Source organism: Bactrocera neohumeralis, chromosome 2, assembly GCF_024586455.1.
Source record: "Bactrocera neohumeralis isolate Rockhampton chromosome 2, APGP_CSIRO_Bneo_wtdbg2-racon-allhic-juicebox.fasta_v2, whole genome shotgun sequence".
Lineage (NCBI taxonomy): Eukaryota > Metazoa > Arthropoda > Insecta > Diptera > Tephritidae > Bactrocera > Bactrocera neohumeralis.
Genome location: NC_065919.1, coordinates 29,776,156 through 29,802,573, shown reverse-complemented (window position 1 = coordinate 29,802,573; position 26,418 = coordinate 29,776,156). Strand labels below are relative to the sequence as shown.

The window sequence follows — 26,418 nt, the reverse complement described above, 5'->3', positions numbered from 1 at the left end:
AAGAGAAAATGTTAAGTTTGTCTACGCCGAAGCTATAATACGCTTCACAAGTACATTTCCTATAAAAGAAAAAGAATACAAAAAGATATTTGCTTGATTTTGATCGATAAGTTCGCTTGACCGCTATGTTTATGCTATAGTTGCCTTGAAAAATATGAAATTGAAAATTTCGTCAGGATATCTCGTCAAATTAAAAAGTTTTCCATAAAAGACTGGATTTTGAGGGATCGGTTTGTAGGCATTTTTTTATTCTTCGTTAAATTCGAAGCACTTCTATTCATACAGCAGCGTCAAAGTCAAATGCGAATCTTTATAGCATCTCTAGACACTTGTGCATCCATGAAATATCGTTAACACAGTTAGATTAACGCCTAACCTCCAACGGTTGCTGCTCACACACAACCACACACATTTATACCCACCAACGAGTACACGTTTTTACGTTGCAGTCAGTGTTTTAAGTGTGTAAACAACACGCCATCACGAAACGTCACTGAAAAAACAACAACAATAGAAACGTATGCATTTATATTTGCTTTTGAAAAGCGTTTTTGCTGTGTAATAAACTATTTTTGACGTCACATTGCAAAGCGCACTCAACGGCAACAACTCATTTACGCTGGCACTTCCTACGTCGCACGTCTCTCACACATACTACGCCCGTTGTATGTATGTATGTATGTATGTACTTATATATGCACAAATTGCATCATAAGTATTTTTTATGACCCGAATGCATCGTTAATTGAATTTAGGTCAGAATTTATGTTGTGGCAGTTACATGGCTTGTTGTTGTAGTTGCTGTTTTGTGGTTGCAATATACAACATAATTGCACATAACAACATTAAAACATAATAGATCTCAAAGTCAAAAGTTGCGGTGGTTGAGCATACCTTGAGACTTGTGAGCTTTTATATATTCGTGTGTATGCATGTGTGTGTAGGCCTTTTGTACTTGTGATAATTCGTGCGCGAAGACTTAGCTGTGAAACTGATTTTTACGTCACTGTAGAAAATTTTTGGAAATAAAAATTAAAAAAAATTGTTTGTATGTATATTTTTATTAATCTCAAATTTATTTAAAAAAAAGCAATATTATTTGAAACAAAAAAAAATAAAAACTTTAATATTTGAAAATATGAAAAAAATTAAAAACCAAATACTGAAAAATTTTAATTTTCACACGCAAAATAATTTTTGTAAATAAAAAATTAAAAGTTAATTAATATAAATTTAAAATTTTTATTTACTATTTTTCCTTTTATTTTCATAGAAACACAATTTCCTCAAAAAAACAAAACAAAATTTAAAAATTAGTACATGCAATGAAAATTTTTGAAAATAAAAATTAAAATAAATTTTTTTTTAAATTTTTGTGTGTATTTTTATTAGTCTTCATTTTATTTTTAGAAAAAACAATGAATATATTTAATATTCTTTGAAAATATCAAAAAAAAAAAATAAAAACCAAATATTGACAAATTTTAATTTTTTATTAATAATTTTTCTTTTATTTTTATGGAAGCACAAAATCCTACAAAGAAGAACCGAAATAATATATTAAAAAATTAACAATTTTTGAAAATAAAAATCAAAATTATTTATAAAAAACAATGCGTATATAGTTTTAAACAGTTTCCATTTTTTATAAAAAAAAAATTGTTTCATGCAATATTAAAATCTAATTAACATTTTCATTATTGGTCGTGTGATGAAACATTTATCCGCTTACATTTTGCAAACAAGTTTGCATTGCGTACCGTTACTACGAATGCGTTACAATAACTTGTATTTACTTTCGATTTTTCAATTAACATTTTTGCAATTGACCCACTTGCGCTTACGAGGCTTGTACGCCACATCAATACACTCGCACACATGCACACTTGTGACTTATGACAAATCAAGCGCTGCATTATTTTGTTGGTATGCGCTGCCACTCTTTGCCACTTTTATGCTGTAATTTGTGGCCTCTGAGCGACTAACTAATGCAAAATCAATTGTTCGCGCTAATCATCGGCAAGCAGCGTCGAAAATGTTTGCTGAAATTGGTTGGAGCGCCCCGGGCGCATGCGCCCAAACGACATTCGAAACAATCAGTCATTAGATTTAATGGCTGTTTAAGAAATTGCACATACATGAGTGCATATGTATATGTGTTTGTAAACATTTTTATACACACATCGACACTCGAACGGCACGAACATGTTCGGCTAGCCAAATTTTGGTTCCATTAAGCGCTTACTCGCCTCCAACTAACTTCAAGGTGAGGTAATGAAAGACCAAATTGCGACAACAGCAACAAGCATAATTAAAGTCTTTACCGTGGTGCATTCTAATGTTGCCTCAACAAGCTACTTAAGTGTGTATAAAAGTTTAAACAAGAGAAAAATTAAATTCCAAAAAGGTTATACTCGAAAACAAAATATATAAAAAATAGTGGCCAACGAGGGCAGACACTTAAGCGAACGCTGCAAAGCTGGAAAGCCCTTCATCGGATCGTTTGTGCTGCCACACAGATAAGCCAGCGTGCAGTTAGCCAAACTAAAAGGCCACAAACGCTGAAAGTCTCGATGAGGAAAAGCCCCGACTGCCTTAACACGCGCTTAAGCCGCGGCTGTGGGGGATTGAAGGCGCGCTGCAGTCGTGTTGGCGCTAGGCAGGCTGGTATGCCACAAAGCATTTGGAACTGCTTTGTGGCATGCCACCAGCACATTACTGCAGCATGCCGCGGCGATTTGACGGCTGACTGTCGATTTGGCTGTTGCTTGTTGTTGTCGCAAATTACCCAAATTCACAAACGTGACACGGCCATTTGCGTTAAGCTGTCAGTGGCTTCGACAGCTGCATTGACGCGCGTGTGCATGTGTGCGAGCGCATGCACCGTTAGTTGGCCGTCACTCACTCAGCGAGCAGAGCTTTAAATGCGTATTTATTTTGGCTTATTTCATTATTTGAATCGAGATTTATCTTAATTAGGAGGCAGGGTTGCGCAAAATCTCGGTTAAGACAAAATGAGTAGACTCAAGTGGCTTTATACATATACATAAGTTTACATGAGTATATGTGTATGTGTCACCTTTTGTAGACATAAAACTGAATGCCTTCATTTGGTTTGCATTCAAAAGCATAAAGTTTCCATCTTCACCCGTTGCCGCAGCTGTTCAATTTGCTCAACTCACACACACACATGCACAGAACCCCATTGAAATGCGATTATGCATGCAACAGCGTCTCTTGTGGCTGCAATATGACTGCTTTTGCTTTGCATTTCACTCCAAAGCTCCACGCAAATCACACAACAATAATTCGTCTCAGGAAAGCGCAACTGCGGCCCACACTGCTGCAGCATTATTGCTGCAATTTGCAATTCCACAATATTTTCCATTTCCTATTTTCCACTTACGAATTCTGTCCACAACAAAGTATGGCAGCGAAATGTCGGCCGCCACAGTTCGGACGTACAACTCAATCACATGAGCCTTTTGCGAAAAACAGCAAGCGCTTGCTTAGAAAATAGGTTGGCGAAAATTGCGCAGCCAAGATTGAGTGTTGCGCTGCCGGTGCGGCTGACTATTTTTTCAGCTGACTGTGCCACATGTCTCAATTATGGCTGACCGAGTGAGAAGCCTCGCCGATGATGATGTTGATGATGATGGTGATAATGGTGACGCCGGTGCTGCAGCGGCTGACGAAAAGCTGATTTGCAATAATCCCAACGTCGGATTCTGAGAATTTGCCATATTGATTTGGTGAAATCTATACAATTGCGGCTCAATTGACATAGAAAACACATTTGTTGCATGCAGCATGCATAATGCTAATCTATGCTTGCATGTATGCACACCGCAGCTATTTGTAACATGCATACATGCATATACGACGGCTGTTTGACGAAATCCTCGGGGAAATATTTTTATCACGAGCCAACACTCTGCCGCCCTGCGCGACGCAACACGCAACGCGCCTTCATGAACGCCCGGAAGGTGCACACACAACAGGCCAGCCAAGCGTTGGGTAATTGCATGTGCGCGCGGCAGCAGCGACTCGAATGCGATTTGCATCTCATCTGCCAAATCTGCCAATTGCCACGGGCAATGCAACTTGCGCGAGTGATGCGTCGCCAGCGCCGACAGCGCAGCAAATTGAGTTTTCAACTTACAACCAAATGATTTATGCAACGCAAAGCGGTAGCAATCTGTAAATAAACGGCGAAACATTTATTAGTCAACGGAACATGAGCAAGACATGAGGCTTAAGTTGTTAAAAAAAAATTCTATAAAACCAAATACAATAAAAATTATAACAGTAAATAAAATATTAAAAAAATAAAATTAGAAAAGAAATATGGCGTAAAGCTTGAAATGTGACCTAACCTAACAAAATGAAATTTCATTAAAAATATTAAATTAATTAATTATTAATAGTTCATTTTCATTCCACCGAAGCTAAAATATCCTTTGCAACTGCAAAACACTCCATTCGAGAACTTGTTTTGATCGACCAGTTTGTGTGGCAGTGTTACTTACATATTTACAAACATATATGCTAAAGTGGCCCGATTTAAACCATTTCTTCGGAGATTGTGCCGTTGTCTTAAACAATAAATCGAGCCAAACTTTGTGAAGATATCTCGTCAAACTGAGGAACTATTTCGTGTAAATACAGATAGACAGGCGGAGAGACAGTCGGACATGACAAAATCGACTGAGCTCATCACGCCAATCATTTATATAAATATATTATAGGGTCTCCGATATTTCCTTCAGACTTCAGTCAGAATATCCATACTTATACATGCATATGTCTAGGTCTATGCGTAAAGTATTAAATTAGTATAAAACTATTTCCTAACCTCAATCAAGTTAATTAAGTACTTTACATTACAAATTTCTACCGCAATTAGTCTTTGGTTCTCGCGAATTTCCAAGCATTACTCGCTCGCCACATAACCGCGTTCACGCCGCAAGCCTAGCAGGCGGCCACACACTACGATTTTCTCACGGCACTTGAGCATGGAATATTTTGCAGCGGCATAAAAACTACTATTTATTTCATAAACGCGGGCATAGTGCGAATACCAACTCTCCACCGGCAGACGCAATGACTTTCAATGAGGCCTAGCCACAGCAGAGCACGCAGCCTTAGTGCGCTTGCTATTGTTTATTTATAAAAATCTTACATTAACACACACTCCTTCTTGCAATAATATCTATATACATATCATATACGATATAGTATATAAATATATATATATAGATATATATGTATATACGTGTGTGTATGTTAGCGCGCGTGCATTGTGTGGCTTGCCTGTGGAAAAACCTGACAGCCGCCAAGCAAGGCGTTTGAGCCGCGTCGGCTACCGCCTCAGTCAACGTCTGTAGTTAACGGTAAATCGGCGCATATCTCAAGTCGGCAACGAGTGTAATGCGTAAGCGTAGAATGGGCGACTGAGCGAAGCCGGCAACCGGTAATTGGCAATGAGAGGCGAATAAGGCAGGCCAAGTAGACAGGCTGGCAGAGGCTAACAACTGGTGGCCGCAGCCCTGAATTTGCCGCAAATGATTCGTGATTCTCATAGTTCTTCTTTCCACTTGAATTCTAATTATTATTTTGATTGCGTGTGCGTTTGCGTTGCGCGAGTGTGTGTTGCCGCATTAGTACCGCTATGCGTTGCACGCTGCATTGTACATACCGCTTGTATGTAGGTTGGTATACTTTCCGGCTGTGCGCGCGCTGCATACAAAGCACTGTAGAGCGTAGAGTGCGCGCAGCTGCGGGTTGTGAGCGCGGCAACTGGCGGCTAAACAAGGTGTTAACTGGGGCGTCTAGCTTGGCGGTGTACATACCGTAATGCACGTACATTTGTTTTCTAGTTTTATAGTCCGCGCTGTGTTCTTTATAAGAAAAGTGGGCTGATCTGCCCATACAGGAAACCAGCGACGGCCCAGCAATCAAATTTCATTTTAGCGCTGATTTCCTTACTGCTGCTGCCACTACAAAAGCGCAAATACTTACCTGGAGAGTTAGCCAATTCTTACACAAATGCAAAATAAAATGTCTTTGAACGAAAAGCGTAGAGGCATGCCACAACGGCCAAAGGAAGTGTGGCGTTTTGCCGCGCGCTTGCATTTGGCAACTTTGGCAAGTGGCTTCGAAATCTGCAAAATGTAGGTGCGGCTGCAATATGCCACCAATCAACTGCCACTTACTTATGCATGCACTTCAGGTTTGTTGCATGTGGCACACTGACGTCTAAACATGGCTGCGAGGGACAACGCCTGCACCTTGTGGTTTGCCGCAGTCGCAACTTTCTTCCCAGCACTCGCTTTGCTGCTAAAGCTCTACTGTTTGCTTAATTTTCTAGCCTAACGGACAGCAGAGTTTGCGGTGAGGCAGCAATGCTGAGCGCTGTGGAAAAGCAAGAAAGGCAAGTTGAAAATAAAACACGAATAAAACAATAGCGGCAACTCTGGCAAAACAGTTAAAAAATCAAAAACAACAACATTGTCGTATGCATCCATACATGTCAAATGCGCCAACCACCAACTGCTGCACCTTCCACACGAGTGAAATCAACAACATTACAACCACAACACCACACTTACATGCACAGCCACAACGGCCCTTCTTCGACAGCAATTACTTTTGGCTTATTGCCAATATTTCTGCGCCTCTTTGGGTCAGCAATACTTATACATATACGTGTGTATATGTATTTACATATGTATGTACCTTCTTATATTTGTACAGAGCTGTCGCAGTGACTCTTCAAGTTCAAGTTAAAAGTACACGTTGGCGACACGACAGCCAAAAACCATCACTTGGTTTCCATTGCATGCGTTGAGCTTCAACATACATACATTTAGCCACATATAAGGAAAAATAAATGACATATATACAATGCATTCATACATAAATATATGTAAATATATAAACATTTGTAAATAACAGATTTCGGTTAGACTTTGCGTTAGAGTTTAAGATCGATGTGGTCTAACTCATCTAATGCTATTACCACACATATTTATGGCTGACAAAAAATCAGAATATACCACCAAACTGCACCGAAGCTATACCACCCTTTACATGTAAATTTTTTTATAGCAAAAAAAGGCATAAAAAGATCTTTAACTTGACTTTGATCGAAGGGTTTGAAGAGCAACTTTTTGAGTAGTAAAGGACTAGTGCAAATTTCAAATCGATTTCTGGAAAACTGAGAGACTAGTTAATATATCTTTAACAAACGTGGAGCAAATGCTACAGTCACGCAAGTAAATTACGCGTTTGAATCACAACAACACCATAAAACAAAGCAAATTCAACATGGGCAACAACTTCGAACATTGCTTGGTCCAAAAGACTCGGTATGCGGGCGAAAACCAAATACGCACGCAAAAAGCGGGCGTGCTTTGAACATAAGCACACAAACATACGAGGCTAAAGCATACAAAAAGTGCGTAGTAATAATGGAGGCAGAAAACATTGTATCAATAAAGTGGTTACCCAAAACAAGAAAAAAACAAAGCAAATATGAGGAAAACGAAAATAGAAACCCGCTGATAGCTGGCATGAATTAATAAGCCAACTTGGCACGCAGTCGCAGCCAGATTGCCGCAGACGCGCGATCAACAACGCTTGAAAAACAAAATCACAATTCAGTTGAAAAAACGAACGCAGTCGAATGTAAACTAGCAAACGAAGTGCCAGCGACAGCTACAAGGCAACCGCTTTCTCAATTGGCAATGAGTCCAAAGACGACCAAAAGCTTAAAATTGACGAAAAAACCCAAAACTCAAAAGTTACGCACTCGAAATTAAATATACTTATCTTGGGTGTGCATGTATGGGTGTACGTAAACGAACCGGCATGCCACGCACTGGGCATAGCGTCTTGATTGCTCACTCGCCGGCCACGAAAAATGTATTTCGCTCACACACGCGCCGCCTATCACCCCGCGACACACTTTACAGTTAAGTTGCGACGAAGCGAAAAAAAACACCTCGAATGTCGAGCACCCAAATGCGTTGCCAAAATATGCAAAGCAAAAAATGTGCGAGGCTGCCCAACTGTACTCGAAAAGCTTATCTGCCTAGCGCACACACCCGCTGACACGCAGTTCAGACCACTTTCGCGTTCACCTGCTCAACGCCGCTAGTGCGTAGCGCGCGCTCAGGGCCAGTACCGCTGCCGCGCTGCTCCTACTATGGCATACCAGGCGGCGCTGCCGATTTCACACTTCCGCTTTACTTGTGCGTAACTACGCGCCATATTTAGTGTGAGACAACTCATCACGAGCAAAGGCAACAACAAGAGCAATAGTAAACTAAATAACACACTTTTATAGCTCATTGTTTGTTTACGTTTGCGCGGCACAAAAGAGATACGAAGTGAATACACATACTTACTTACACTTACCGTTGTACATATAAGAATACAGGTAGGCTTATACTACATAAGCACATATGTATGTATGTATGAATTTTTATTATACCCTGAACAGGGTATATTAAGTTTGTCACGAAGTTTGTAACACCCCGAAGGAAGCGTCGGAGACCCTATAAAGTATAAAGTATATATAGTATGTTGAGCTGAGTCGATTTAGCTATGTCCGTCTGTCCGTCCGTCTGTATATATACGAACTAGTCCCTCAGTTTTTAAGATATCGTTTTGAAATTTTGTAAACGTCATTTTCTCTTCAAAACGCTGCTTATTTGTCGGAACGGTCGATATCGGACCACTATAACATATAGCTGCCATACAAACTGAACGATCGGAATCAAGTTCTTGTATGGAAAACTTTTGCATTTGACAAGATCTGTTCATGAAATTTGGTATGCATTATTTTCTAAAGCAACAATGTAATCTCATTGTTCAGATCGGCTCACTATAGCATATAGCTGCCATACAAACTGAATGATCGGAATCAAATGCTTGCATTGGAAACTTCCTCATTTGACAATATATTATATCTTCACGAAATTTTGGTATGAGTTATTGTTTATAGAAATAATGTAATAATGAAAGAAATTGTTCAGATCGGCTCACTATAGCAGCCATACAAACCGAACGATCGGAATCAAGGGCTTTTTTAGAAAACTTTCGCATTTGACGTGGTATCTTCACGAAATTTGACATGGATTACTGTTTAAGGTAATAACATAATCTCCGAAAAAATTGTTCGGATCGGATTACTATAGCATATAGCTTCCATACACCTGGATACATAGTCACTAAAAGAAATACACCTGTGAAGGGTACATTAGCTTCGGTGCAGCCGAAGTTAACGTTTTTTCTTGTTTTATTTTTTCATTGCCAGTTTGTTGTGAATTGGCTCGTAAAAGCTTTCATTCAAAACTAGAAATATGCGAATTCGGCCAAAAGCTACAATTTCGCTTTTTTGTTGCTTTTTCGCTCCACATTTGGCATGAGTGGCATTTATTTATTTTGTAGTTTCTTTTTGGTAATTTTTATTACTAACTCGTGGAGCTGTGTGTACCTATGAAATTATTGTGTCTCTAAGAAATTGTGTCACGCGGCCAGCACCTCAAACTACAACAACAAAACAGGTCTTGTCAGCGCTCGACGCATTTTCGGCTGTCACTGTTGACGCTGGTCTGGCTGCGAACGCTGGATTTCTACGCACCGCGCTGACGATTCCCAGCTTATTAAACAGTTATGCGTTTTTATACCATGAATAGGGTACATTAAGTTTGCAACGGTGTTTGTAGCACCCAGAAAGAAACGTCGGAGACCCTATAAAGTATATATGTATATATACTTATATATAGTATAAATGATCGATTTAGTCATGCCCGCCCTATCTAAATACACGTGAACTAGTCGCCTAGTTTACGAGAAATCGATCTGAAATTTTGTACACGTATTTCTCTTCCCATGCAATCGATAATTTGTAATAATCGCCAACATCGGACTGCTATAGCATATAGCCGTCACACGAATTGATTGATCAAAAACAAGTTCTTGCATGAAAAACATTTTTCTTTCACAATAATCTTTACGAAATTTGCACAGAATATTTTTCAAGGCAACGCTACAGTCTCCGAACATACTTATTGTTCAGATTGTACACTTAAGTGCGACTTTAAGAGCTTTGCATTATTTTGATAAAAATGAGAACCCCATACTACAAACCGATTGATATTTTCTGGAGAATTTTCAACTGTTTGTTTCAACATATGTTCAAAATATAATATACTTAAGTGTAAATAGTATGTGTGAGGATTTTCTTTTCCTAAAATTGGTAAAAAGCTTTTCGTTGTCTGAAGATTATTGCACAGCGCTGAGTATATCCCTCAGACTGAATTTAGTGGAACAGAACACCAAAAGAAAATAAAGTTGTATAATATGTATGTATTTATATGTATGTATATGTATATAAACTTTGTAAGTAGACAACTCGATAGTGCGGCAGGAAATCGCACCCACTCCAACGGCGTCGAGTACCGCTCAAAACTAAACAAATATACATACACATAGAGGGTATATAAGTGCGATAAATAAGCGCACAGCACGCAACTGTCAAAAAACCGAAGCAAGCGACAAGAACAAAACTGCTACAACAATAACACAAAATCAACAAACAAAACTAACCTCAATACAAGTGTCAAATACAACAACACCAAAGCGCACTTAGTAACCAATGAGTAAATATACATGTAGAAGTGAGTAAAATGCTAATTGAAATAAAAACACAAGTGACAACCGCAACTAAAGTTCCAAATTAACGCTTTCAACAACGCACACCGACGAGACAATATGATGCACATACATATAATACATATACTATACATTCATATACATACATGCTTATATCCAATGGCCTAGCATTATTTTCATAAAGATATATATTTACACGGGCGTGTTTAACGTCAACTGCGATCAACAACAAGTGTAACAAATAGTTCCCTTTTGCAGAGCCAGACTCACTAGCTTGCCGCATGCAACACTGGCGATCGCACACAGCGGCCACACATGACAAACGACAACAAGCAAATATTTTGCGTGCGCACTACATATACATATGTACATACATATGTATGTACTCATATTTGTGCGAAAGTGTGAGTGTATGTGTAACAGCGGCAAATCGCTCGCTGGCGACTGATAAGTAAATTTGCAAAGTGGGTTAAATCAATGTTTGGCCCGCGAGAATTTTAACACGCGCATGCAACAGCCAAAACTAGAGCGCAAGACTGCGAAGCACAACAGCAACAACAACAACAACCGGTGACAAATGGAGTTCAACTTGATTGCAGCCGCCAACTCCTGCCTTGCATTCCTGTGGCACAGACATTTCCGCCGGCGTGACAAGCAAGTGCGCGACTTCCGCAGAGGCGGTATAACAGTACTTGCATACACTCGCACACATACGTATGAAACGGCATATACGGATGTAGGCATGCCAATATGTGTTTCTGTTGCACGTTGACAGCTGAGATAATCAATATTTGCCATTTCGTTGCGGCAACATTTCCGCTTTGCTTGCGTGGTCGCCGTCAAAGACACTGAAAGATATTTAAAATATTTTTATAGTCACATATGTATATGCATATACATATACATATATATAAATATTTGAATAAACTGTTATTGTCAAATGAGTTTCATATGTTATATTATGAACGATAAGAAATTGTTATCGTAAACGAGAACTCTTTCACCAAAAAAAAATAAAAAATAATAATAATAATAATCATGTAAACATATTATTGCGAAATAGATTGCAATCATTTAATTTATTGATTAAAGTATGTCTTTATCTAAAAAAAAATATTTCTTACTCTAAACTCAGCTACTAAGCTGAAAAGCCGGCCATATCTTCAATAGCACACACACTAAAAAATGGCTATTTTTATAATCACGCCCCAATTAATCATGTAAGAGCCCGAAAGTATCAAAGTGATTAATTGCAAAACTAAATTTTTGATACGGCAACACAATCTCTTAATTATCCACTTACAAAGCAGATTTTGATTGAGCCCGAAGGTTAAAGCATGCGGAAATACGCGTAACTGTGCTTAAGATAATTTACGAAAGGCACGCTTTAACTGACGTGATCGTGTCATATTATCCGGAAGCAAAAGTTAGAGTAAAGCCAAACAATATAAGATGCAAACAAATAAAACTTGATTGTCTATCTTTCTTTGCGTGCTTTTGCATTGACATCTGTTGTACCGGAGTTCCAAGCCAATATTCCCAGTAGTTTCTTTGCACAAATCGCACTTTGAATTCACAATAGTCACAAAAAACAATATTTTAGCTTTAAAGTGAGAAAGCTTTAGACTTTTAATCACCAAAACATCCTGAAAACAAAAGCATCCAACAAATGAGGAGCTTCTTGGAGAGAAAAGGAGTTGAACAAAATTTCAGATCGATATCTCTAAAACTGAGAGCGTTATACCAACTTAGAAAAAAATATTTCGACGAATGGGTTTTCGTGCACAACACAAGATCGCTCACCATAGAGAAGATACTGCCGCATTTTCATGCTACGCAAGTAGACACGTAAAAAGTGAAACCGAAACAGAAACCGAAACTGAAACTGAAACTGAAACCGAAAGTGTTTCGACTAAATTAACACGTCGCCGCGTCTGCCGGGGAGACGTCAATTTAAAAGTGAAAGTCTGTTTCTTTTTTGGACGCGCATTTAAATTTAAATTATTTTTCGGTTTCATTATTGTTGTTGCTTTCATTTATTATGCACAAAAGCCCCACACACCTATTGATTTCTTTTGGGTTTCACTAGCTTTTCGCTGAATCTAGCTTTATTTTATTGTGTTTGTTGCCGTTTGTTGTTAGAAATTTACGCGACCACTTTTAATGCGCATTTCGCTGGTGGCGCCCCGGCTGCGGCTGCCCAATGGTGCGCCAGTCAAGTGACTTCGTTGCTACAACAACTAGCAGCCCAGCAATTGAAAGATACCTTAACCGCCGTTGGTTTTGTGTTGTTCTTCTTTGGTTTATGTTAAATACACTTTTGTAGTGCAATTATGTTGCCAACAGGCTGCTTGCCCAACTCGAGACATAAATGCAACAACAATGCCAAATGCAAGCCTGGCGCTTGCCACGAGTGTACCACGGGCCACGTGCAACATTAGAAACATGAAAAAGTTTGCTTTGTCATTTGCCACCAAAATGCCCATAATTGCGGTGTCTGCCAATAATGCGCGCGTTGCAACTCATGATTTGGTGGTTTGGCTATTATTGGCGCAGCAATTGCAGTGACTCAATCGATAATTGTCGCTGAAGTTCACTGAGTTGCATTGCGAAATCTCAAATTGGCGCCCTTTTGACAATACATTTAAGCGAAAGCGCAGCGAACGCATTACATGCCCCACATGCGGCAAGCTATAGGGGCAGTTAGACTTCATATGGCAACGTAACCGCACTCATTGCACTCATATGCCCGCCAATAGCGTGCAACAAGCCACTTCCATAAGCGCAATTGCAACAAATTATCATGCCACACATGCAACCATTCGCTGCACCCGAATTCAATTAAAATGCCAAATGCAATTGATATTATCAAATTATTGCCTATGAAATTACAATGCACACACACTTGTAGCCGCACACGTACACAGCAGCGCGCAATTTGTGTTGCCAACACCTTTCAGTTGTGGCAGCAAGCACCGCAAGACATGAATATCAGATAATATTTGTGTGGCAAAATAAAAACAGGAAAATCAGCGCAAATCAATCACGGCGCAACAATTGGCCATAAGTTGGTAAGAATTATTGCCGCAATCAACACGACTGGCCATGCGCCGCTTGTTGCACGTTCAGCGCACGCATGCATGGATCAAGCGCGGAAATGGCTGAGTGGACGCGCGCACACGCCCGCTCAGCATGACGTCCTGCCGCAAGAGGGCACTGCCGGCTACTCGCGGCAACACAAACATGCCACTCACCCAGCGCAGTTGGTTGCCGCCGAAATGTCAGCACGCCAGCGCGCAAATAATACCGAAATGCAGGAGTCGCGTGAAAACAACACAAAATTGACTGCATTTGCAGCCACACTTTCTTGCGCGTTTATTTTGCGTGCACCATGTCCGCATTCGGCAATTGCATCCACACACGCACGCATTTACATGCATGTATGCCGCAGCGCTTCCCGCTTTTCGCCAATAATTGCTGTAATAAACAGCGCGTCAATGTGCCACATGCGGTGCAAATGTAGCGAGTTCAGCTGGCAATTTTCAAACGCTGCAACAACAACCAAACATAATTGTGGCACACCACGCCAATGACGCCAACAACAACGGCAAGCGCATACAGCTAAATCCAATCAAATGATCGCAATGGCATGTGGTCGCCGAATGGCCAGCCGACTCGCCAGCGGTGAGCGACGTGTTTGCGGAAATCAAAGTTTACTTCTGCAATAGGCATAACATCAATAACGGCATAAGATATGTGCAAGACTTAGCTGAAAATTAGACGTATACAACTCGTACTCAAAGCGAAAAGCAAAGCGAACGGCGCGCACATATCACATTTCTAGCCCAACGCCAGCCGTCAGCTGCCGGCCGCCAGCATTGGGGCACTCCGTTGGCAGCCGCCGCCCGCGCCCGTCAATCATCAGCCAGCCAGCCACTTACAAACAGCCACACTAACAGCAGCCTTGCACCGTGGCACCCCAGTCTCGGTGCCACGAATTGCAGCTATGCCACTGCAACAACAAAGCAAAAGCAAAAATAAAAATCAAATATAAAAAGGCAGCGCATGTGTTGCAGCAAGCGGTGCCACCACACCGGCAACAACTTAAAACAATGGCCAAAGCAATTCTTGCAACAAATGGCTACAGTCACTGCAGCGCAACTCGAATTTACTCTGCGACTTCTGTCTGCCGAATGACTTTTGCAAAAGTATGTATGTGTGTCTGCGGCAGGCGGGCACTATGCCGTAATTGCGCCTTACATTCCCAAAATAACGGCATTTATTGCATGAGCGACAGCAACAAGAGGCTCAATGGCCAGCAGCAGCAAGTTTCAGTTGCGGTACGTCAAGTGGACCTCAAAACTGTTTTTGGTGGCATTATAGCAAGCACTTTTGTAGGCAGCATGCCGTTATGAGCTGGTCACAAAATTATATGAAATACTTCTAGCAACAAAGCACCTTAAACACCACATCAGCTGTCGCTCCTAAACTCAAAAACTACAACTCGTGTTTATTTGTTGTTTGGTGTTTAGTAATGAGCACTACTCATAAACACGGAGTTTGTCATATGAAAATGTGCCCTAAGCACCGATTCACTAAAGTAAATGTGACATCTCCGCTAATCGTGCCGCTAATATTTGCCATAGTAAAGTCAAAGGTATCTAATTTTGGTCGGGACTAAGGTTTTCAAATTCGAGCTAAAGACGCAAGCATACAATAAAGCCTGCCTTACCATTTTCTATATACATACATACTTACATACATACTTACATACACACACACATACTTATATACATATACAGCTATAAAATCGGCATAATTCTCACTTGAAATGGTCCTGCTCAACACTCGCAGAAAATGCGAAGAAGTTACGAAAATGTGCTTAGATAAACAGGCAACTATACACACACACTCACACATTGACTGACAGTGCCGCAAATACACTCAAAGTGCAGTTGTAGGTGCGAGAATGCCGCCAATGTGCCGCAAAAAAAACAAGCACAAATGAATATATTGTCGACATTAAGCCATAACTATCGTCAGCTCTAACGGTACCTTAGTGGCCGCAATACTGCAGCCAATGTCCCTGTGCGAAGACAAACGCTGCAGGCCACGAAATGTTTATAGAAAAATCGCCAAGATGCTAAGCGCGATGTGTTTGTGGCGGCTAGCTCCAAGCTAACTTCTACAGCAGGACAACTGCCATGCTGCAACAACAACAACATCTTTCGTTTTTGTAATATGTTCAGCAACATCTCACGACGCAAATAATGACGAAGCCATCAACAACGAAGAGCGCTACAACAAATACGCTGCGGCATGCACGAAATGCCCGTAAATTAACGACGGAGAAGTGTGTTCGAGTGCTTAAAGAGTCAACAGTAAAACTTGGTAGCGAAAGATAAAATTTTATTACCACCAGCTAGAGGATGAACTCGGCTCAGCCGGTGAATGGAGTGGATAAACACACACACATGTATTTGTTTATATGGACTTTAACGCCGAAGAAGTGCCTCTTAGTTTGACATTCTACTGGGCAATGCTGGGGCGCTCGGCCCAAGTGCTTAAAAGAGAAAAAACTCTAGATTATAAGAGCCGCATAAGCAGTGAAGTGGTTTTGCCTGTGCGCTGTTATTTTTGAAATCTACGACGTGTGCTGCTCACTGCTTTTGACCCTATAATTTAGTGAAGCTTTTAAGCTCTAACAAAACAACAATTATAGTAGTGATAAATAACACGATTTCTTGAAATACCACTCGCTTAGTACCTGCCCATAAAAAAAATAAAAAAAAAAAATAATAAAATCACAGTCAAAAACTAATCACACTTCTCTCTTCAATAAATTCCGTTAGATAACTCAATTGAGATATCAAGGAGAAAACATTTGCGATCCACTTAAAGGTAAGAATGTTTTCGTTCTACTCTAGGACTTTCATACCGTTATAATGAAACTATAAGATCATTATATAAACTTGAATAACGAAAGCTTAAATGAAATTACAGATTGTTTGGTGAACATTTTAAATGTTGTTTCAGCGTAATTCACCCTAACCCAGTAGCCATTCATTCAAACTGAGTCCCCAAACTCGTTTTAATAAATAATGCAATCAGCCACTGTAAATAACATTACTTACAAGAACGGCAAGAAAAGCTTGCGAAAGCGTAATGGCCAGTAATATCACGCTACCTTTTCTAACTCAATATTTTTTTTCTCTGACTCATTGAGTTGCATTTAAAAATAAAATGTCTGCTCCGAAATACCACAACAACAACATGCATGCGCTGTCGCCTCCCATCACGTGCGCTGACGTACCACTGTGCACCTCACATGCCCATACATGGCGCGCCGCCACATCCACCTGCACCACACTCAACCACAAACAGCGCAAACAACTCATCTGCTCGAGCAAACATATTGTGTCACTGGCATGAGCAACAACGCGTCATGCCTTGCGCAACCCACTAACCCCACCCAACAGCGGCGCACCGCAAACACTGGCATACAATCAAGCACGCGCACTCACATACAGACTCTCCAAACATTCACATACGCACTCCTTCAACGCAAATGACTTTCCGCTCAGCCGCTTTGAGGTTTGTATGCCGCGGCGATAATTATTTTTAGTGCCCAAAATGACTCAAGACAATATTATTGCGCAAGGTCAGTGAGCGCCTTGAAAAGTAGCGGGGGTGCACATACCAGCCTACGTCTTGCAAAAGAAACAAAGTGAAATATTTTAACCAAACATTCGCCTTGTATTATGCAGGCATGACTGTGGCTGAGTGTGCGCGCGTTTGTATATGTAGTTGTGGGTTTCGGCTGGCTTTAACTGGAGTGAAATTCGCAATGGAATAAATTTAAAAAGAAAAAGGTTAAATACAATATAGTTATTGTAGTTAGTTATTTTGTTTTTGTTTTTTTTTTTTAGAGTTGTACATTTTTGTTTGATGAATGTTTGTTGGTTAGCGTTGCTTTCATAACGAGTGTGCCGTCGGGGCAGTCTTGTTTAATTTTTAATTAGTTTTTGAGAGCTTTTGGCTACTCCGTCTCAGCAAAATGTTTAATTTTGTATGTACGAAAATCCCTTCTCTCAAATACTTCAAGATATTTTCGTAAATTCTGCTGGCTACTTAAAGGTCCGTATACTTCATTGTATCAAATTCAACTCGCTATCCCAAAGTTAGTGAGGAGCAAAATGGTGAAACGAAGACTATTTTTTTCCCCCAAAAATAAAAACAAAATCGCATGTGTTACACCATTTATTTCTGATCCTAATATGGATAATCTTTTAATTTTATAAGTTTTTTTTACGAAATTTTGGATATATTATCCAAGATGTCAATACAATCCACGAAGAAATTTTTCAGATTGAAAAATTCTGTATGGAAATTACTTCATTTAAAAAGTTATTTTTACAAATTTGCCATTGATTTTGTCGAGGCATCACGACAAATACATATATAGCTGTCATACAACTGACGGATCAAACTAAAGTTAAAGATTTTTTTTTATCCTTTGTGCTATAAGAATGCACCTCTGAAGAGTAATATGAATCGAAGTTAACGTTTCTTTCTTGTTTAAAAATTAACTTCAACCACGCTAAATAATTAAAATGGAACTGCGAAACAACAAAAATTTCAATAATTGCTTTTTGTAACGGACGATTTTTTAAGCGATTTTTATTTTTTTTTTACTTTTTGTTTTTTCTTTTCTTATATTCAAGGTATTTTTGTAGGTAAATGGAAGTATACATATACAGCATTTCTGCCGCCGAGCGTTGCGTAGGCGCAGCATAAACGCACGCTTTGTGATTCACGGTTATTCATCTCAGATATTAATTAATATATTTTATTACTCATTTGCGTTGTTATTGTTGGCACGACATTGAAATTTCTGCGTTATTTGACGCACACATACAGATATGCATATGTATGTATACATAGGGGGCTTGTAAATGGGATAAAGCAATGTTAACGATCATTTCTGTTGTGTGTGAGAAATTAAATTTTTCATTAGCAGAAAAAATTTAGAAATTTCAATTTGTTAAAAATCTATGAAAAACGAAGGTTAGAAATTGAGTTACATATTTAAATATCACATTAATTTGGTAAATATATAATATTTGCCTTACCTTCGCGTTTGCGCGGCATTTCGAGAATATTTTTGTAAACAACAAAACGACTTTTATAATACTTTGTAGCAACTGGTTGCAAGAGTATAAAAATGTACGAAAATTAAAAAGCATAAGCAATTGAAAAAAATGTGTAAACGGTAAAACGCGTATTTGGCATAATTAATTACACACTCGCACTGATGATGATGATGACATATTATTTTACGTATATTTATATGCATGTATATGTATATGTGTATGTATCTGTGACTTTTCATTAACAGTATTGATTAGGTTTACCAAAAATCAGCGCTAAATATATAAAATATATTATATGTGTATATATTTTAATTTTCTAAACACCTGCCAACATATCTTTCACGGATATGTGTATACATACACACATGTATCGATTTATATTAGATATTCACACATATTTATATATAATTAACATATATGTATGTATATAAACATTTTTGTGCGAATTCAAGATATTTGTTGTTGTTACTTATAAAAGGATATCGCGTGACATCACGTGACTACACATATTACGTAATACTTAATGTTAAAGAGCGGAAAAATATGAATATGCACACAAATATGTACTCAGGAGAGTTTTCTTAGATAAATTATTATACTTACTAGGACTTCGGTATTATATATAATCGGCTATATATTTGCATAGGTAGCCGTTCCTTATATATTTCTATTTAATTTGTTTCATCTATAAGCGCATATGTATTTGCCTTGTGACATCATTTTAAGCCTTGCACCACCTTCCTTTTTACTTGCAGCTCACGTAAACGTCCACAGCCATACACACACGACTGCTTCAGCGGACAGTGCGGCGACAAAGAGGAAATGGAGGAGTGTCAAGCAGCGATGATTTTAATGAAACTCTCCCATTCGCCCAAAAATGCAGGTCAGCAGAAGCGTTATTGCAATCAGCAAATCGTACAACTAAACAAATATTTCCATATCCCTACTTATTCCTTTTTTGTTAAACACACTCATACACGCACTTTACTTACAAGCTATTTGTTTTTCTTGTTGTTTCTTTATATTTGGCATACTTCAACACTTCAGAGAAATGGTACGGTTCCAGTCCGGGCAGTTCGTCGTCATCGGGCAGCTCGTGGAGTTCGGGCAGCTCATCGCCGCCGCTCAGCGACGATGGTCATGCCGGCCTCAACACGAGCGCCATGCTGAATGATCCGAGCACACGCATACGCACAACATCAGTATCCACCTCGGACGAGGGCATCGTCGTAGACTTCAAGGAGGAGGCGCCACGCAAAAAGAGGGTGAGTACAACATGGCCAAAATAACACTAGAAATACGCTATCGGGCTCGGTCGCCTGCAATAGCGTTTGTGGCAGGCCGTTAGACGCATGTGCCGAAAATTTCATTGTCGACTGCCGTCTGTTGACCCAAATTGCTTGCGATTTGATTGACTAGACCGTATTGCGTACGAAGCGCTTGTGTGTCAAAGTGCCAAATTTTTGCATGCGCCACTGCCCACACACACACACTCGTGCAAACTTAGACATTTATGCTGTCGGCAAGTTTTTCGTGGTCCAATTGGAGCATTTAATGGCTAACAGACATACATACGTGTATATGCTTTTTTTCAAATGCGGCGCACATTAATTGCCACATTTTCCTTGTGTTGCTATTTTTGTTGCAGCTTTCGCTTTTACACAGTGATTAGGCAACGTAGATTCATCATCTTTGATGGCCCACGCGATAATAAATCGTCTTTGGTGCGTGAGCATGAGGGCAAACGCTGCAACCAGCCGCCCTCCAAAGTGCACAGGCACGCACACATTAATACTCCTCAGGTACCGCTATTGCTCAATCATCAAGTAATTAAAGCGTGCATTTAAAGTCGCAACTTTTGCAACCGCCAATGCGTATGAGCAACAACAATGCCGTTGGCTGGCGTCAGGCGCACTTACGTTGCGTATACGCCCATAGCGCCAGTGTCAGCGCCAGCCGAGCATGACACGCTGCCAATGTGGCACACCAAGAGCACTACTGCAACTAATTGTTCATAATTCGGTGCACTGCTGTTGTTGTGATTGTAAGGTTGGTCGCGCTATTCATTGCCAGCTGCGTGGCGTTGACGCCCTTCAACCGTGAGTGCGTAACATCCGCTACACGCAACACAGCACAGATTAGAGTGACCGAATTCACTGGTGAAACCGAAAGCAGCCTAACGGTTTTAGGAAAATTTGAAGGTGAAAGTTACATATGAGAGGCGAATACTCTCGCATAAATACTTGGAAGCTTCACAAGGCCAGAAAATTACTATATTTAACGTTCATTATTTGGACCGCACTTACCTAGAGTTGGAAGAAATAATTTTATTGGTCAAATTAGTAGCTTTGAAGTGCCCTTCCTATGCTACGGAAGCTACCGGCTTGTGTCGAAGGTGCCCCAAGAACTGGTTGGACTTCAAAATTACAGACCTACATGTGTACATGTATACTTATGTATTTATGCATGTTTAAGTGTTTATGTGTGGCTATATGAGTTCGTATGCCCTTGTGCATATTTACGTTATCCGGTTTGAGGCCCAACCCAAAAGAGCACAAATCAGTTGTGCTTACATACTTACATACATATGTACAAAAGCTACATGTATACGTGCCCCAAAAAGCACAAAAGCAATGAAAAACTATATCGTCACCTAAAATGCAAAATAACGTATGATCAAAAAATTCGAAATTGAGTATCTTATTGATTACGATTCTCTACACCAAATTACATTCATAACATTACATTTGACCAACATTTTCAGGTTCTGCGCTCAAATATAATCCAGTTTTAACCAATATTAAATTTGTTTTTTCACTCTTGTTCCATTTTATTTCGTGTTTCATTCACGCCACTGTAAGTTTTCGAAAATCTTGTGTCGTTATTTTGCATTTTAGGTGACGATATGTATGTATGTTTAAATAGATCTGTGTAGCTTATGTTAACAGTTATGTTAAAAAGTTTTAATTTTATAAAGCCAGTAGAAATGTTAACTTCGGTCGCACCGAATAACACCATTCACAAATACCTAAGCCTTACAAGAAATTGATTTTGATCGGTCAGTTTGTATAGCAGCCATATGCTATAGTAATCCGATCGGAACAATTTCTTCGGAGACTGCATCTTTTCCTTAGACAATAACTCATGCCAAATTCTGTGAAGATATCTGGTCAAGTGGGAAGGTTTTCCATACTAGCACTTGATTCCCATCGTTCATTTTGGTTGCTATAGTGGTCCGATATGGGTGGCTCCTCCAAGCAGCTTCTTGAGGAGAAAAGGACGTTTGCGAATTTCAGATTGATACCTCATAAACTGAAGCACTAGTTCGCGTGTAAATTGACTAAGCTTGTCATGCTGATCATTTATACCTACGTACATACATACATATGTGTTTTATAGGCAATTTCCGAGGTTTTCTTTTGGTGCTACAAACTTCGTGGCAAACTTAATATACAAATACCTATGTGTCTATATAAGTATCTATGTTTATATACTTTCCTTTACAAGTGTCTACACATATGTACATACTTATATACTTACATGATTAAATTATCTAAATACATACATACTGTATTTGGCTGTTGCTAGCATTGTTTGCTTTTGTTTTTTTTCTTGGCACGTGTATTTACTTAAAACTTAACGAACGCCAAACTAGCAACAACAATTTCATTGCCGCTAACGAATGAGCAGCCTTGAAAACTCATTTTTGTTGTTTTTTTCTTTGTAATTTTTATTACTCCATTTTTAATAGATTTCGTGAGTTTTTGTTTTTTCCCTCAAATTTATCAATTCCACACTGTAAGTCACGTCCATTACAGTTACTACAACTGCTTCTGTGTGCTTGTGTGTGTGTGTGTGTGTATTTGATAAGCTGAGCCATTTGTTTATGCTCATATGGTTTTTATCTCTTTTGTTTGCCTTTTGGCACTTTCCAGCTGCGTTAGCTTATTTCTTTTGCGTTGAAACACGCTTCTATCAACTGGTAGTTGGCGAAGAAGCGAGTACACGAGACTTTTTTCTTCGAGCTTTAAATGCTTTGCCAACAACTTTTACTCTTTGTATAGGTGGATGTGCGTATGTACATACATACAAACATTTGTATGTATATATGAATATGTGCGTTAATATGTATAAACCTTTAATATGTAAAGGTTAATATTTGAAAGGTTTTATGTCTTGACGAGTCTTTTTTTCAATGTTTAAGCACTTACTTTACATAGATTTGGCATCACGTGACTCTTAAATTATTTTTAGGAATATAAAATATGAAGTTTTAAGGTAGTTTTACACTAAAAATTAGGCAATTTCTAGAAATTACTAAACTCTTTACTACAATTTCGAAGATAACTGCCGCAAAAATTCGATCAAGAATTGGATCAACTGCCAATAACTGAAGAAATACTTCTCCTTTCCCTCTCACAATCAGTATATGCCCCTCCAGTTTTATCATTCATTGCCAAATGAAGTTGGATTTTAAATAAATAGGTAGTATGTATGTAAATATGTAGTAAATATGATTTGCTTTTTCAGAATTAAAATATTTTATTTGTCAACAAAAAATTAAAAAAATATATAATTAACTGGATAATAATTAATACAAATACTTACAAATTATTAATTTTATTTAACTAAAATGGAGAAATATGCTATGATTCAGTTATTATTTAACTTAAATGTACTTCTAAAAAATTAAAACAAAATGATTTTTTCAATACTGGATATAATTTCATATGAGCAGCTAAGAGCGCATCTAATATTGACTTCGAAAACTGAAAAAATATCGCAAAAATGTAAAACTTGTTAGAATTAAAAAAATTAGAAATTTCAATTTTAGGAAAATCAGAATTTAATTTCAAAAAACATAAAATAAATTTATATTTGTATATTTTTGTAAAAATTTACATTATAAAATTATTATTATTTTTTAATTTAAATGTTTATTAATTAAATTAAATTTAAAAATAATTTATCTGTTTTAAATTATAAATTGTAGATTATAAAATGTAGATTTTCAACAATGAAAAGAAATAAGATTAAAACTATGTGAACATTAACATTTTTTTGATTATAAAAGTAGATAAATAAAAAACAATTATCAGAAAACCTATGTATGTAAAAAGCAGTTCTTTATATATATACATGCATAAATATAAAGAACAAATAAATTAGAATTATTATTGATTATTAATAACAGCCAACAATTTAAAACTTTTTCTATTCACAGTCAAACGCTTAAATTAAAGACATTGTCACATTTAAGCAATTTATAATTAATATTATTGCTCACACAAAAAATTAATTCTGCAAAAAATTAAATTCCACAAATATGTAATTTAATAGATGTGTTTTCCAATGAAAGTAATAATTATAATAAATATTTTTCAAATATTTTAATATTGAAAGGCATTTTAAAAATTTTATTAATCTTGATATGTCCACTCATTAAACTGTGTGTGTCTTCTTACACATATACAAATGTATATTTCGTTCATCTAAACATATTTTACCAGCAAATTCTGTGCTGTGTCCGTTTGAGCAGCTGTCAGCGACTGCATATTTCAAATTTTGCACGCTTGCCACCAAATGCTTTACATACAACCATTTACCGTTGGTCAAAGCGAAAACCTACAAAGTGGCAACGTCATAAAACCACATGTGTTAATGTCGGATACCATTCGCGCCCGGTCATAACTGCGAAGTATGCATTGCAACAGCAAAAACAGCAAATGCTTGACACAGTTTCGTTTTGTTTTCGTGTAATTATAAGTTTTTGCAAATATGCTGCTATGTTGTTGTGGTTGTTGCAATTTTGTGGCACAATTTCGTTTACTATAATTGCAAAACGCAAGTGGCCTCATAATAGAAAATAAAGTAGCCAAACAGCAAATGGCACAAATAGTGGCCATTAAAGTTTTCGCGGTTGCACTTTTGCAGTGCGCAATAAAGTAATCAATCCAGACACTCAGCAGCAGAGCACACAGCCATACAAACAAACACATTTGCTGCGGCGCGCTGGTCGGCCAGTTGCAAAATATGGCACAGAGGGAGCAGAAAGATACAAAATCACAAAGAAGCTCTTCAGGTTCGATTTCAGTTGGTATGGCGTAGCCGCTCGCAACGGCAGGCGGGCTGAGAGGCAGAAGTGCTTAGCTGCATTCCATAAGTGCTACTATAATGTAAATATGTATATATGTATGTATGAGTGATGTGCAAAGTTGAAAGACTCATGATCTCGGCAGATTGGCAGCGCCCCCGCACCCCTGCAGCTGAGAAGTGAAAAATGCAATGCGCCCGTGACACCCGTGCAAATTCAAATTGCAAGTCACTCGAAACGCCTGAAAGCTAAACAGAAATCGTACCATCCCATCAGTAGTGACAACAAAGCCAAAGCCTTGTGCAGGCACATGAGTAGCCGGGCAACGTCGCAGTTAAGAAAAAAATACTTATCCACAGCTGAATTGCATTAAAATGTCATAACAACACGTTTCGCTGGCTGGGCTGGCGGGCTGGCAATGACGAGCGCGGTGGATGCAGCGGTAACCGCATGAAACAAACGAGCACTTCCTACACTCCAGCTGCATTTATTGCGCAATACTTCAATTTTTCGCTGAGCAGAGGTAAGGGCGCGCAAGTAGTAGATCGGTAGTCATGGAGGGCGCACGTGGCGTATGAGCAACTTCTTGCCTTCAATACATTTTGATGTGTGCGTGAGTTTGTTTAGGCATTGATTCAGCACATTGGCTTGCAATGAACAGCAGGAAAATCGAGATTTGCCTGCCACTAATTGATTGTTCTGGAAGGAATACTAGCCAACTTAAAGAAATTCATTAATGCACCAAGCAACGGAGACATGCAAGAGTCATGCACCTGCAATGGATCGCCACTTAATTTTTTTTGAAAATTACTACCCTCAACTTATTCGCGCTAATTTTTTGTTTATGTGTGTATGGAAATCGATTCCACGAAAGCGTTGAAGTCATAGTTGACAAATTGCCACCACAACGCTTTCGTGCGGTCAGCAGCGCAACAGCGCAACGGCTCTAAACCTTTCAAAGTGGATTTTTCATACATGGCATTCATCATGTTCGATTTGCTCTTTTTGTTGCTGCACTTTTCAAGTTAATTGCATAATCAGATCGCAATGAAACATCAAAGGTGCCGCTGTGCAATTTTATTGTTGTTGTTGCTTTATTGCATTTCAAATAGTAATCGCTCGCTCGCTCTTTTTTAACGATTCCGTAGAATCTCGACGCGCAAAACTACATGCTAAATAGCAATACAAAAAATATAAATTTAATTGCGGGCCTAGGCCTTTTTTCTTCTTAATCATCACGTCACAGTAAGCCCACCAATTCGTAGCTAACACTGTAACGACAAATGACAGACTTCTCAGAGTTTAATAAGTGCTGTTGTGGAAAGTGCAGGTTCAGTTATAAAGTATATGTTTTATTGTAACAATTTTCTATCACAAAGAAGCAATTATTTTTCTGTCGTTTTTCGAATAGACGTCTGTGTATAAAATAAGTTTTCACGTTGCAAGCTTTCTTCTTCAAACTTTAGTTACCATTTACACACATCGGCA

General features: G+C 38.7%; 1 protein-coding gene across 3 annotated transcripts in view; it reads left to right on the top strand.

The window, feature by feature from the left end:
• The window catches only part of LOC126767920 (zinc finger protein 704), a 297,974-nt gene that overhangs the window by 185,348 nt on the left and 86,208 nt on the right, over positions 1-26,418 (top strand). For all 3 annotated transcript variants that reach the window (XR_007669180.1, XM_050485706.1, XM_050485707.1), the window contains exons 3-4: positions 19,592-19,719; positions 19,884-20,101. Coding sequence is in view for 2 of the 3 variants with exons in the window: in XM_050485706.1 (XP_050341663.1) it covers positions 19,592-19,719; positions 19,884-20,101 (346 nt within the window). In the remaining variant the exon portion in view is untranslated. The remainder of the gene's footprint in view (positions 1-19,591; positions 19,720-19,883; positions 20,102-26,418) is intronic.